General features: G+C 36.3%; 1 protein-coding gene across 2 annotated transcripts; it reads left to right on the top strand.

The window, feature by feature from the left end:
* Window positions 1-6,795: 6,795 nt before the first annotated feature.
* LOC113298301 (plant UBX domain-containing protein 7-like) lies at window positions 6,796-11,702 on the top strand. Of its 2 annotated transcripts, none has more exons than XM_026547001.1 (10): window positions 6,796-7,101; window positions 7,546-7,673; window positions 7,763-7,870; window positions 8,463-8,658; window positions 8,954-9,031; window positions 9,111-9,179; window positions 9,304-9,447; window positions 9,611-9,713; window positions 10,619-10,896; window positions 11,202-11,702. In XM_026547001.1, the coding sequence occupies exons 1-10, from the start codon at window positions 6,970-6,972 to the stop codon at window positions 11,358-11,360; spliced, it is 1,395 nt and encodes a 464-aa protein (XP_026402786.1). In that variant the 5' UTR covers window positions 6,796-6,969; the 3' UTR covers window positions 11,361-11,702. The 2 variants fall into 2 exon arrangements, with proteins under 2 accessions (XP_026402786.1, XP_026402785.1); XM_026547000.1 differs by having other exon boundaries at window positions 10,616-10,896.
* The last annotated feature ends 464 nt before the right edge of the window (window positions 11,703-12,166 follow it).

Raw genomic sequence — 12,166 nt, 5'->3', positions numbered from 1 at the left:
ATACCATGGGTTAGTAATAAATATTCACCTTTCGGGCATATGGGCCACCATCGAGTAAGCCCGGAGAAAATGGTACAGTTGTGCTTAGTAATAATGCTTAAACGAGCACTCAAAAATATGGACGATATGGAAAACTAAGCAAAAAAGGAAAAGGAAAATAATATAATAATGATAACAAAAAGAGGTGTGTGGGACCGGGCCCACTGGCCGGCCGACCATGTCGCAGTTGTGGCCGATCCCCCACCTTTCCTTCCTTTTTTTTAATTATTATTTCATGATTTCCTTAATTCATGACTCCCTCATTCGAGCAAACCCTCGATTCTTCATATTTTTTCAAATATTGCTCAATTCACCATAACGCCTACAAATCAAATAGTCTCACGACCATTAGGTCTTTTTCACCAATAAATATTAAATATCACTATTTTAATATTCTAAAATACTGGATGTTTAATCAAAAACCCTACTTACTCATTCAAGCAAAATTAAGAGTCAAGATCAAATTCTTTTGAAAATCAAAATAATGCTCAAATGTGCAACAAAAAAATAAAAAAATTCTCAGGTATGGACGGACGTCGACATGATGACACGTGCGCCACTATGGTCGGTCGGTCTATTTGGCCACCTTGGCCGACCGGTCCTACCATTCCCTAGTCCACATTTTGATTAATCCTCAGCTCGGTTAATCCTCCATATTTTTGGTGAATCCTCTTTCACCAGTTGGAAAATCATACATACACCGCCTAGTCGGTCTCTCCATTACCAATTACCAGCCCTCATACCCATTGGTTGGTCGGTTTCTCTACCCATATTGGACAGTCCTTCATCTCTTGAATCCATGGCTTCCTAAAATTAGGGTTTGATGATTTTAATTAAATTTGAGAATCAATATTTTCATATTGAGCTATCAATATTTTGATAATATTCGATCCCCGCTACCAATATTTTTGTTGCTCGACTATCCAAGAAGCAACATGCCATTGGTTGACCATCAACTTGGTCGATCACTCAATATTTCACTGGATGGCCATCCGCTCGGTCGATCATCCAATATCTATGAATTCTCTAATTTTTACTTTGTCATTCTACGACTCATGACATGGTGAATTGAAAATGAGTATTCTATAATAACTCGACAATATCTGATTTTTTTTCAAATACTTGAAATATAAGAATACATGTTGGTATATGATCGATCTAGCAATCTCATCAGACTGACGTTCATTAATCCAAAACATTCGAGTATCATTGTTGCCTCAGCTGGCACAATAATATGTCACAATTCATCAACTTGATGTTTAAGCATCATTGTTGTGCCAACAGACACCTTATGCTTAATCCATCACAATGACAAGTCACAGAGCATATCACATTCGGTAAGTATGCTCGACTTGTCAAAACTAAGACTCATGGTCTAGCCAAGTCAACAATTGACCAACTGAATACATGTTTGCCTTGCAGACTTCATGAGACATCAATCATGTCACATGAGGGGATATTTACTTGGGTTGTGGTATGGCGGCCTACAACACATGTGATGTAACAGTACATCCACGATGAGAAAGTGAGCAAGTCGTGCTGGCAGTTGAAGGAATAAGTGGAAGTAGTGGATGGAAATCAACCAAGTCTAGCTCCTATGCAATGTGGAACTGGTTCAACCACGATTTCCCACTTCCCCATTATTCAATTCCTCTTCAATCATCACACTTACTGAAGATCGGTGTGTTAATTATTTCTGCAGTAAATATGTTCATCGACCTATGAGTTGATAACTTAACTCAACACAGTCTAACTTAACTGAACATACAATCTATCATTATCAAACATGCAAAATCCTCCAACACGGAGAATTCAACACATCCTCAATCCATCAATTACCATTGATCTCATACTTCTAAGCTTCCCTCCTACAGATATCGACCCTCATCCCTCTTTGTGACCGAATTGACTTTGGAACGGCCATAGTCTTGCATGTACTGATCTCTCGAATTCAAAGTATTCCCGTACAGTAAATCCGTTAAAGGTTTAATAAATTTGCTTAATTGAGGATCCGCCTACCACACAACTCTCTACTTTTCCTCAAAAACTAGCAAATTGTTTTTACCCATCAACAGTACCTAACCAATTCGCATAATTAAGATGTTCTGAAAAATCTCTTTAAACGATTTGAAACATTCCCCGTAGCTATAGATAATAAATACAATTGCTTGGGCAATTCCCAAATGATCAGCTTGAACAAAAATAGTTCATGAATAATAAATTGTTCTTAGCCAAGATTGTTAAAGATTTAAGAACATCCATTGCTTGACTCATATTTCAGGAGATTTATCAAGACAAGCTTAACTCGAAATTTTTTCTTTGCAATATAAATCTATTAAAATTGTTTGACATAGTCTCATAAGATAGAATGGTACGTAAATGTCGTGAGTAAATAGGATGGTTTATTATTCACATACCTCTTGTTGATGAAGTTCTTGCAAATGTCTTTGTTTGTTCTTCAGTCTTCAATCTTAGAGGATTATTCCACGATGTTTGATACTCAATTACCATAATATAATCCTAGTATTAGACTTGATATTAGTAGACTAGAAATCAAGATATAGTTTTGTGTAACTAACATTGATAACAAGCTTGAGATAGTAAAACTTGCGAGTACAACCGAGCAGTGGTCTAACAATAAATAAAATCAACGGGCACCTGATACCCGCGGTAAACCTGATAAAATTTCGGATCCGAATCAACCGAGTCAGGTTTGGTTTCGGGTAATTGCGCACTCATTGATATTTTACCTATATAATGCTAGCACCTTCGAGTTTTTGAACTTCTCCACATATGTTAATATCCCACAATCTCCAGGTTGTTTCATATAGGGAAATATTATTTATTTGACGCCGAGTATTGGTTATTAAATGTGTATCGATATATTTTTATGGATTTCTTCCCTTTTTTATCTGGGTGTGATCGTACATCCAGACCAGCCGCCCATGGATCAAACTTATCTTCTTAGAGTTCTTATGTTGGGATATGTAGACATCAAAAATAACACTAAAAAAAGGATGAAAAATGACACACATTCAATTTTTATATCCGATATACGTTCAACAATAGCAATATAAACTACTAAGGGGGTAGATTATACACATACCTTTATTATACCAAAAAAACTCTATGTCAGAATCCGTCGTTGCTACCTCACCCTAACTCCAATATATATGAGGTATGGCGCAACCCCGATCAAAAGTGAAGGCTTTGTCCAAATCTTCAAATACCGGAAATCAACAACTCAGAACAATATCACTAGTATTTAGGGAAGAGTACATTAGCCACGACCCAAAACAAAACCCATTGAGCCATATCTCACAAATAATTGCTATTATTTTAGTTTATTCTAGGTTCAGAGAACGCTTTAATCACACTCGCTTGAATGTCTTTTCCAACCATTATTTCATTTCTTAGTAGATATATATTATCATCATTCATTAAATATATCCAGTTTGTTCTTATTCATCCTCTACTTGATTCCTTCTCTTTCTCTTTCCCGTTTTCCATTACCAATGCATATGCATGTTAGTTGTGTGAAGTACTATAAACAAACCTCTATATATGAATCAAGGAAATGAAATGTATGTGTAGCTAGCACACCACAACCTCTCGTCTATGCCATTCGTTAGTACCTTATCATTGAGGGAAGGAAATTTTATTAGAATTATCTTTCTAAACCCACAATTGTAAAACATGTTTAGCATCGACATTGCAAGCAATACTATTGTATAGTTTAGTTATACGACTTTTTATTCCTCGATATGTTAATAGTGGTAGACTGGATTGATTTTTGGATTTTTAGTATGAGTGGCATTTTTTTATAGTATAAAATTTCGGCTAGATAATATGTATTGTATTAACTATTCTCAATCCTAGGAACACATAGTGACATAGATAATTAAAGGAAATAATAATATAAATATCTCTTTGACCAACGGTTACTAACCCATCATCTCTGACAAGAAGATTAACACTGCATAGTTTTCCTTGTTGATGATGTTATATTTTCTTTTTAGGCAATCCAGACTTGGAATGGTTTTGTTTTGCGTAATGGCGAAGTATGGTTAGAGGTTGGCACGTTATTTTTTATTAACATTGTTGACTCAATTGACACTGAGTTTTGGGGAACGATACATACAACTAAAGCTCGTAAGGTTAATTTCTATATGGGAATGTACAAGCCAAGTAATTTATTTAGTCAGATGGATGAGTTATACAGATAAATTATAGATATCATGTTGGAATGAATACATCATTAAATCATCACAAAAATCAGAACTCAATACATTTCAATCACTAATAAATCACATGACAAGTTATATACATGATTTTTTAGTATATATGTATTCAGATATCATTGTTGAGTTGTAGAGAAACTAAGCGGTCGATCAGACATCATGAATTTCTTATTTATAGAAAATTTAAATTTGAAACCTAGTATAAAAATTACCAACCTTTGATTTATTTGTGTTTATAATTTTAAATTGAGTCATGCAATGGAATTACCAACGACTTTTGAACAAACTCTTTTAGTTTCATCCAGAAACTCCACTTTAAACACCTTTAACCCTAAAAATATAATACTTTTTTTCCTTTGTTCGAGTGAGAAGAACTTGAAGAAGACAAGAAGAAATGAGGATGAAACGCGTAAATTGCTTTATAAACTAACCTCGAGTCCAGAACTGAATATCGATCCAGTCAAGTTCAAAATTTAACTGATCGGGTACTAAGAATTCACCGAATATTTTTTAACATTTTGGCGGATAGTTAGTACCTGTCATTACCCAACCATATGCAACCAAGTTCTTTTTTTTTCTTGATTAAAGTAACCAAGTATTTTAGTTGTTGTTTTCTTTCGTAGCACGCCTGGTTAGAAATCTTGTTTTCTTTCATGGTTAAAAATCTTAATTGTGGGAAAACCTTGGTTATTGTCACACCTGCAAATATCCTAAGAAAATCTTTATGCAACTATGACCCGACAATATAGTGGTTCAGTGATCTCTTATCACCCACTCGTATTTCAGCCTTATAAGTTTGCACCTTTGCAAATAGCCACACTACTCTGAGTGTGCAATAGAAGACTTATTTAGAGTTTCTCTTTTCCTTCAATTGTAGCCCATACTACAAAGAGAGGTTAATGCCATGCTTGTTCTTCACAGAACTTGGGGAGTACTTTCGAATCAACAGAACACATAGAAAAATCTAATCTGACAAACTCACTTTCATTAGCTTAAGGGGAAGATTACAAAATTTTGTCCAACCAATGGACTTACAAGATTATTCTCTCTAAGCCTACAACAAAACACTCTCTACTGCAATGTGGTTCCTCTACACATGGAGACTTTTACTTGCAAAGGTTCTCTGGCCTATTTATAATGCCAAGAACCAGGCCTACCCGTGTGTAACTGATTTGCACGGCCTATGAACATCCATTTGTCCATGTGCAGTTACCCTAACCGCAACAATGTCTTTTTAACTGCTAGCTTTTGCGTTGGCTTGCAGAATTGCGCACACTTGTTTCCAACGGTTAACATATGCCAAAATCGGTTATAAAGGGGTTTTATAACTGTCTAAACTCACTCCTTTGCCCTGGCATGTGTGTGATGCACACACAACATGTAACTAACAGCCTGAACCGATAATCAACCAACATTGCACTGCACTTGTTTTGGCCCGAGCCAATGTACAACCATCATGTTCCAACACTCGTCTCATCCTAAGCCAATGTACAACCACATTGCGCTGCACAGAACTTGGCCTAATCCAATATGCAACCAACTTAGCGCTACATTTATCTCGGCCATGTACTTAGCTCATTTTGATGGCAACATACGAGTACAAGTCATTCCAATCGAGTTTTTCCTTGCTACTTAACTTCATACTTTAGTGCATCACTTGCATTCTTTTTGCGGGCAATAGACAATAGTACACATTTGGCAACCCCATTGTTGCATATGCATTGTCCAATGCTTGGAACAATGCCTAAGTCATTCCATAACTTGCATTTCATCTTTCATTCCTTCCTTGAGATGCGTTAACTATGAATAAGAATATGCAACACTGTCGCATAATATTAAATGTGCCAAGTAGCCTTTCTTGTCTCAGCCATGTTTGCGCTACATCGTTGGATTATGCAACTCCATCAGCCAGACCATTGCCTACAGTGTCGCGCCATCTTGGCACTTCACCGTTGCAACGCTAATAGCTATCCAGGTGCTTGCTCCGACTAATTAATCCTCTAACAACATTGAGAAGTTTTTTATCGGTAAATAAAATATGGGTTTTGTTAACTTGTATACCCGTATACATGTTAAGGTTTGATAAATAATTGTTTAATGGTATTGAAAATTGTGTTTTTTTGTCTTATTATACTAGAAATTGGTAATTCTTGCACTAAAAACAACAAATCATGTTCCCAATGGAAAGAATTGTTGTTTTCATTGCAATAAAACAAACAAATCTTGTTTTCAATGCAAAAAAATATTAATTTAATGCACCTTAACATTATACGGGTATACAAGTTAAGAGGACCCATAAAATATCCTTTAAAAATAAAATAAAAGAAAAATAAATAAATAATTAAAGATTCTCCATTTACATTTTAGTAGGGGTAGCTGGGTAATTCATTTTTAATTTCCACCCTCATCGATCAATAACGTAATTTCCCGAAATTCAAGACTAAATGCGTAAATTTACATACCCGGGGCAGTGTATAAGTAAGAAGCCTAACCAGCTGTATAAAGTAATCCCACCTCTTTTCATTTCTTTTTTTCCTTTTTTTCTTCTAAAAAACTCTTCGGAACGCTAGATTTGTGGTTTTTATTAGTTCTTACTCCAAATCTGTCACCTCTTAATTTAATGTTTAGATCTTAAAATTTCTAACTAGGGTTTCGAATTCTATTTAAATTTCTTAGATTTTATTTAAAGATGGAGAGTGTACCAACTGCTGAAAATCAAAGTATGGGGAGTGTTTTGACTCCTGAGAAACAAAGTATGGTTTCATGTTTTCTGGAAATCGCTGTTGGGCAATCATCCGAGACTGCTAAACAGTTCTTACAGGTAACTCTGATTTTATTCAACAAGAATTTCACATGGTAAACCCTAATAAGGATAATTTTGATCATTTTCTTTACTTCTTATTCCTTGATATGAAATTTTAGATTTGATCATCATTTGATTCAACTTAGTAATAATAAGCCTATGAAAGGTTTGAACTTTGGTGTTATACTAGTCTGATGGGAAATTACAACCAAGTAGAAGTGGTGATGGCTTAAGAAGTCCGTAGCATTTTTAAGAACTAAAAATGTAGATAAAATTGGATGTATCAATAATGATTGTCTAAAGTTATTCATATTAGGGTATAATTGTTTATCAGAATATCTTCATTTCTAGCCTAAAGTATTCAGTAAGATAATTGCGGGGTTTGTATTATTGGTTGACTGTTGAATACATATTGTAAATGAGTAAACATTTGAAACTCACGGAAAAATGAATTTGTAACAGGCCACAAGTTGGAATCTTGAAGAAGCAATCCAGTTGTTTTATGTGGGGAATGAAAATGGAGCGATCACATCATCATCATTTGCCCCACCAGAAGAAAGTAGTACTCCTTTGGCAGGTCAAAGTCCTGGGTAGGTTGAAGACTGCATATACCCTTTAAACATTATGCCGCTAATTTCTTTCACTTGAGTTTAATTTATTTGTTTACGTTTGTTTGTAGAAGAGAAAAAGGTATTTCCAGTTCCGGGCAAGATAATGGAAGTGAAGAGGTGCGAGCCCCATTACCCGTGAAAAGGGATGTTTTGTATGATGATCCCTTGTTATTTAGGTATGCTCATGTCCTCCGCTGTCGCGTAACTGTGTAAGACTGCATATACATGTTTTTTGGTTTGCTGAGACGGCAAATAGTTATCCAGAAGTGCAACTCAAAACCTTTTTTTGACAGTTATTGTGTGGGATTTATCACTGTGATTATTATATGATACAGTAGGTAAGTGAGTATTTGCATGAGCTGCACATCCTCCTTAAACCTCATTTGGAATGTTTCTTATACTTGATAAATGTTTGTGAGTAAATGGCTTTAGGTAAAGAATGTTTTGAAACTTGAAAGTATTGTAGCTGAGTAATGTATGAATTGAGTTTGGGTAATCTGTTTGGCTGAGGGATGAGTGCGGTGTTTACTCTGTATAAGACAAATTACATTTCCGTATTCTATCCTCATCTCAGATAAGGGTATCTAACATATCCAAATTGCACCTAGTGCAGATTCTGTACTCCAATGCAAGATATGTAACCTTAGCTCGGCGAAAAAGAATCTTAAACATTTTAGTTCATGGATCTTGAAATTTCTTTAATTAGTTGGTGATTCACTAGTTCGATTTTGTTAATTGTTCTGTATTATATCATGTATTTCACTGCAGAGCCGCTAGAATGGGACATCCTCCTCTTGAAGCAAGTTCTATGGTTGCATTCCGGAATTTTAATGAGGAGATGAAACGTCCTGGAGTTTGGGAGCCTGAGCAAGGTGCGACATCAACAGCGGACAACCCTCGAGATAATCTTGCTTCGCTTTATCGTCCCCCCTTTCACTTGATGTACCAGGGACCCTTCGACAAGGTAAATCAGAATCTTTGGAGACACTTATGTTGTTCTATTTCTTTAGTTTTTCAATTTGTCAAATTTTGAACAAAGTCCTTACTTGTCTAAAATTAAGCAGCATATAGCATCTTTATAAAACTGATTTAATCAGGCAGAAATTATTGGTGCCTCCTGCATGCTTATATTAATCATTTCTCTTTCATTCATTCTTTTACTTGCAGAAATTGATTTAGTTAGAAAATTTCAGTCAGTTCTAGTTTTTGGTGTTTTGTGGTAGATTTGTTGTTGATACTAAAGTTACTTGAAAATGCAGACAAAACAAGTGGCTGCTGATCAGGACAAGTGGCTTCTAGTGAATTTGCAGTCCACAAAGGAATTCAGCTCACACATGGTATATATCTGCCCTATTTGCATGTTTGGGCTAATTAAAATCTTGGTTAACCCTTTCTAATTTACTTTGCTATGTAAAGCTGAACCGTGATACATGGGCTAATGAAGCGCTGGCTCAAACAATCGGCACTAACTTCATCTTTTGGCAGGTACATCTATCTATTAATAATCATCCAGTTAATTTGCCTAATTTTACGATTTCATTTTATTTTTTAGATTGGATGCAATTTGAATTGTCTTGTTCTGTATGTTGTGTTGTGTTGTGATAACAAGGTGTACGATGACACCACTGAAGGTAGGAAAGTCTGCACCTACTACAACCTGGTTTCTATTCCTGTAGTTCTGGTTCTGGACCCAATAACCGGGCAAAAAATGCGTTTATGGAGCGGAATGATTCAACCTGAGCATTTATTAGAGGTATTGCCTGTTATAGACTACATATGGCCATCAAGCATAATTGTTTTATTACATATAGCTTACAGAAGTGGCTTAAGTTAAATCGTCGGATGTTCTAGCTTTATATTGAAGTTCTACCTTTTCTTGATCCACCAATTTTGACAAGATATTTTTTCTCATATAGGAGCTACTTCCTTTCATGGATGGAGGTCCCAAAAATCATCATGTTGCACTTCCTCACAAACGTCCAAGAGAAACCTCTCAGGCTCCTACTGTCAAACCAAATGGTATGTTCAAAATCACAGATTAAACATTTAGTTTTTGCATAGAGCATTTTTTAGTATTTTGATAAAGGCATAAAGCATTCCCACTCCTCTGTTCAACATGTGCGTATGTTTGGTGAATCAAGTTCGTTTTAATTTATGGTTAACATGGCTTCTTGCTCTAATTGCAACAGTTCTGTAGCTACTTTATGCTGTTTCTCTATTCTAATTTTGAAAATTTAGAATTTAGTTTTATCTTCAAAAATCCATAGTCGCAGACTAACACCACTTGGGCGTGAATCACATTTCATTCTGATTCATAGTTAGACAGATGTTTTTTCTTTTAATTGCAACTATTTACTACCATGGTTTAAAAAGGCGCTTCTGGGGCGCGCTTTTAGGCGCTTTTTTGCGCTTTAGGTCATAGGCGCTTCTAGAGCGCCGCTCTGTGATTTGGTATATATTAGAAGATAAAAAGTTGGGCTTTGAGGCTCAATAGGGCCTGTTACACGTTTGCTAATACCTGTAAACCTAATTTTTTTATTCCCTCTTTTAGAAGTGTTTCTTCTTCTGCCTCTTCTTCTATGATGCAAAAGTTGGGAATGATGATCATGATGACAATGACTGCCTACATGATGATATGAATGATGCAAAAATTTGTGGCTAGTATACTTTGATAGCTCTTGAGTAGAATAGGTGTATCAGTATGCTTAGTTAGTTTAATTACATATTATGTCTGAAGTTCGTAATTTTCTTTTATTAGGTTGGAGACTTCTTATTTATATATATTTTATAAAGCTCGCTTTCGCTTTTGCAACGCTTTACGCTTTGATATGAAAGCGCTTCGCCCCACGCTTTCGCTTTTTAAAACCTTGTTTACTACACTTGATAGCTTTCAAATTAAAATGTGATAATGTTAATTTTAGAAGCGCACGAGACTACCGAAGAGGATGAGGAGATTTTACTAGCATTGGCAGCTTCCGTGGCACATATGGAGGAAAAGACAAAGGATCCTGTTGCTGAGAGTTCGGATGACACAAATGAAGCAAAGATTGAGGAGCCAGAAGCTTCCCCTAGTAAGAAACCTGTGTATCCCGATCTCCCTGGAGAGCCGAAGGTTGACAAAAAGCTTCTCTGTAGAGTTGGGGTTCGCCTTCCTGATGGGCGTAGACTTCAGCGGAATTTTCTCCGAACAGATCCAATTCAGGTAGTGTGTTTCAACTTCCTTTTATAGCTCATGGTGAACTACTCCAATACTGAAGCTAGGTGATGACAGTTATTGCTGTTATTTTCCAAGGATCTGAAGTGATTGAACTGAAACTAGTTGATCTGGTTATTTGCCAAATGTTTGTGTTTGCTGGATTGTTTTGGAAAGACCCCTTCGTGAGTAGAGGTTGCTCTTTTTTTCTTGTTAAAGAAGAAAATGCAAGCCTGTAAACGTGTGGGAACTATTTTTGCTATTGCAGCACTGCATCTAATGGATGATTGTTTCTTGTTTTCTGGACTTTGCAGCTGCTGTGGTCCTACTGTAGCTCCCTGGTTGAAGAACTTCGGCCTTTTCACTTGACGCAAGCCATCCCAGGTGCATCAAAGACTCTTGATTATGAGGCCAAGCTTACATTTGATGAATCTGGATTATCAAACTCAATGATCTCAGTTACCTGGGAATAAACAAAGTTTCAGTTATATAAGATCTTGTATTCAGCTGATAGTATATGGAGAGAGAATTGGGTTCTTCTCTCTGTTCTTAGGTTGTGGTTCATCAAAGCAATGACGATATACTTTATGGGATTGGGGCTTCCTTTTTGTCTACTGTAAATACCACTTTTTGAACCAGGTTTTTTTGCCAGCAATAGAAGAATGTCAGATATCTTGGTTTTTCTATCTCCAGGCACTGAGTAATGTATAGTTTTTTGCATCACTCAAAACGGAACGATAAGTGGGGCAACGTGATGAATTCTAATTGTTTTGAGCTTTCTACTTCTATAAAGGTGACTGTAATAACATTTTTCACCCCTCAGCTACAACTCACGGCCATGGAAGCTCACAAGTAACAACCTCAGCGAATGGCACACCTCCAGTATTTCACCAACCTATATCAGGGCTCATCACAATGTCCATAAAATTGTTCCACGGGCTCTCTCATCTCTCCATGATTTCATTTGTAACATAGTGAAAGAACCCGATTTTGGGGGGCGGGGTGAATGAGCAATTTATTTGGGGGAAATCAAAGTTAAAGCGTGTTGAGCTTATTTTTTTGAGGGAAATCAGAGTTAAAAACTGTCAACTATACGCTGCTTCGGGTAAAGGAATGGTTGGTAGTGGACACTACATGTTATGTACCAAGTTGCCCTGAGCACCAGTCTGGGTGCCTTAATACTTGTATGTCACTGGTCCATTTAGTCAAGTTACTGACCGGGCGGATGTTGCCTGATTTGGGTGTAAATGGGCTAGAAACAGGGTAGTAGTCTGAATAG

The sequence above is a fragment of the Papaver somniferum genome, chromosome 7, assembly GCF_003573695.1.
Source record: "Papaver somniferum cultivar HN1 chromosome 7, ASM357369v1, whole genome shotgun sequence".
NCBI classification, from domain to species: Eukaryota; Viridiplantae; Streptophyta; class Magnoliopsida; order Ranunculales; family Papaveraceae; genus Papaver; species Papaver somniferum.
Note: the sequence above shows the minus strand (reverse complement) of the source record. Positions and strands in the feature narration are given on the sequence as shown.

Excerpts from the sequence above, each read along its gene's own strand:
- LOC113298301 (XM_026547000.1), top strand. The coding sequence starts at position 6,970 with ATGGAGAGTGTACCAACTGCTGAAAATCAAAGTATGGGGAGTGTTTTG. Across the intron at positions 9,032-9,110 it reads AGGAATTCAGCTCACACATG|CTGAACCGTGATACATGGGC; the intron begins GTATATATCTGC and ends TGCTATGTAAAG. Across the intron at positions 10,897-11,201 it reads TCCGAACAGATCCAATTCAG|CTGCTGTGGTCCTACTGTAG; the intron begins GTAGTGTGTTTC and ends TGGACTTTGCAG.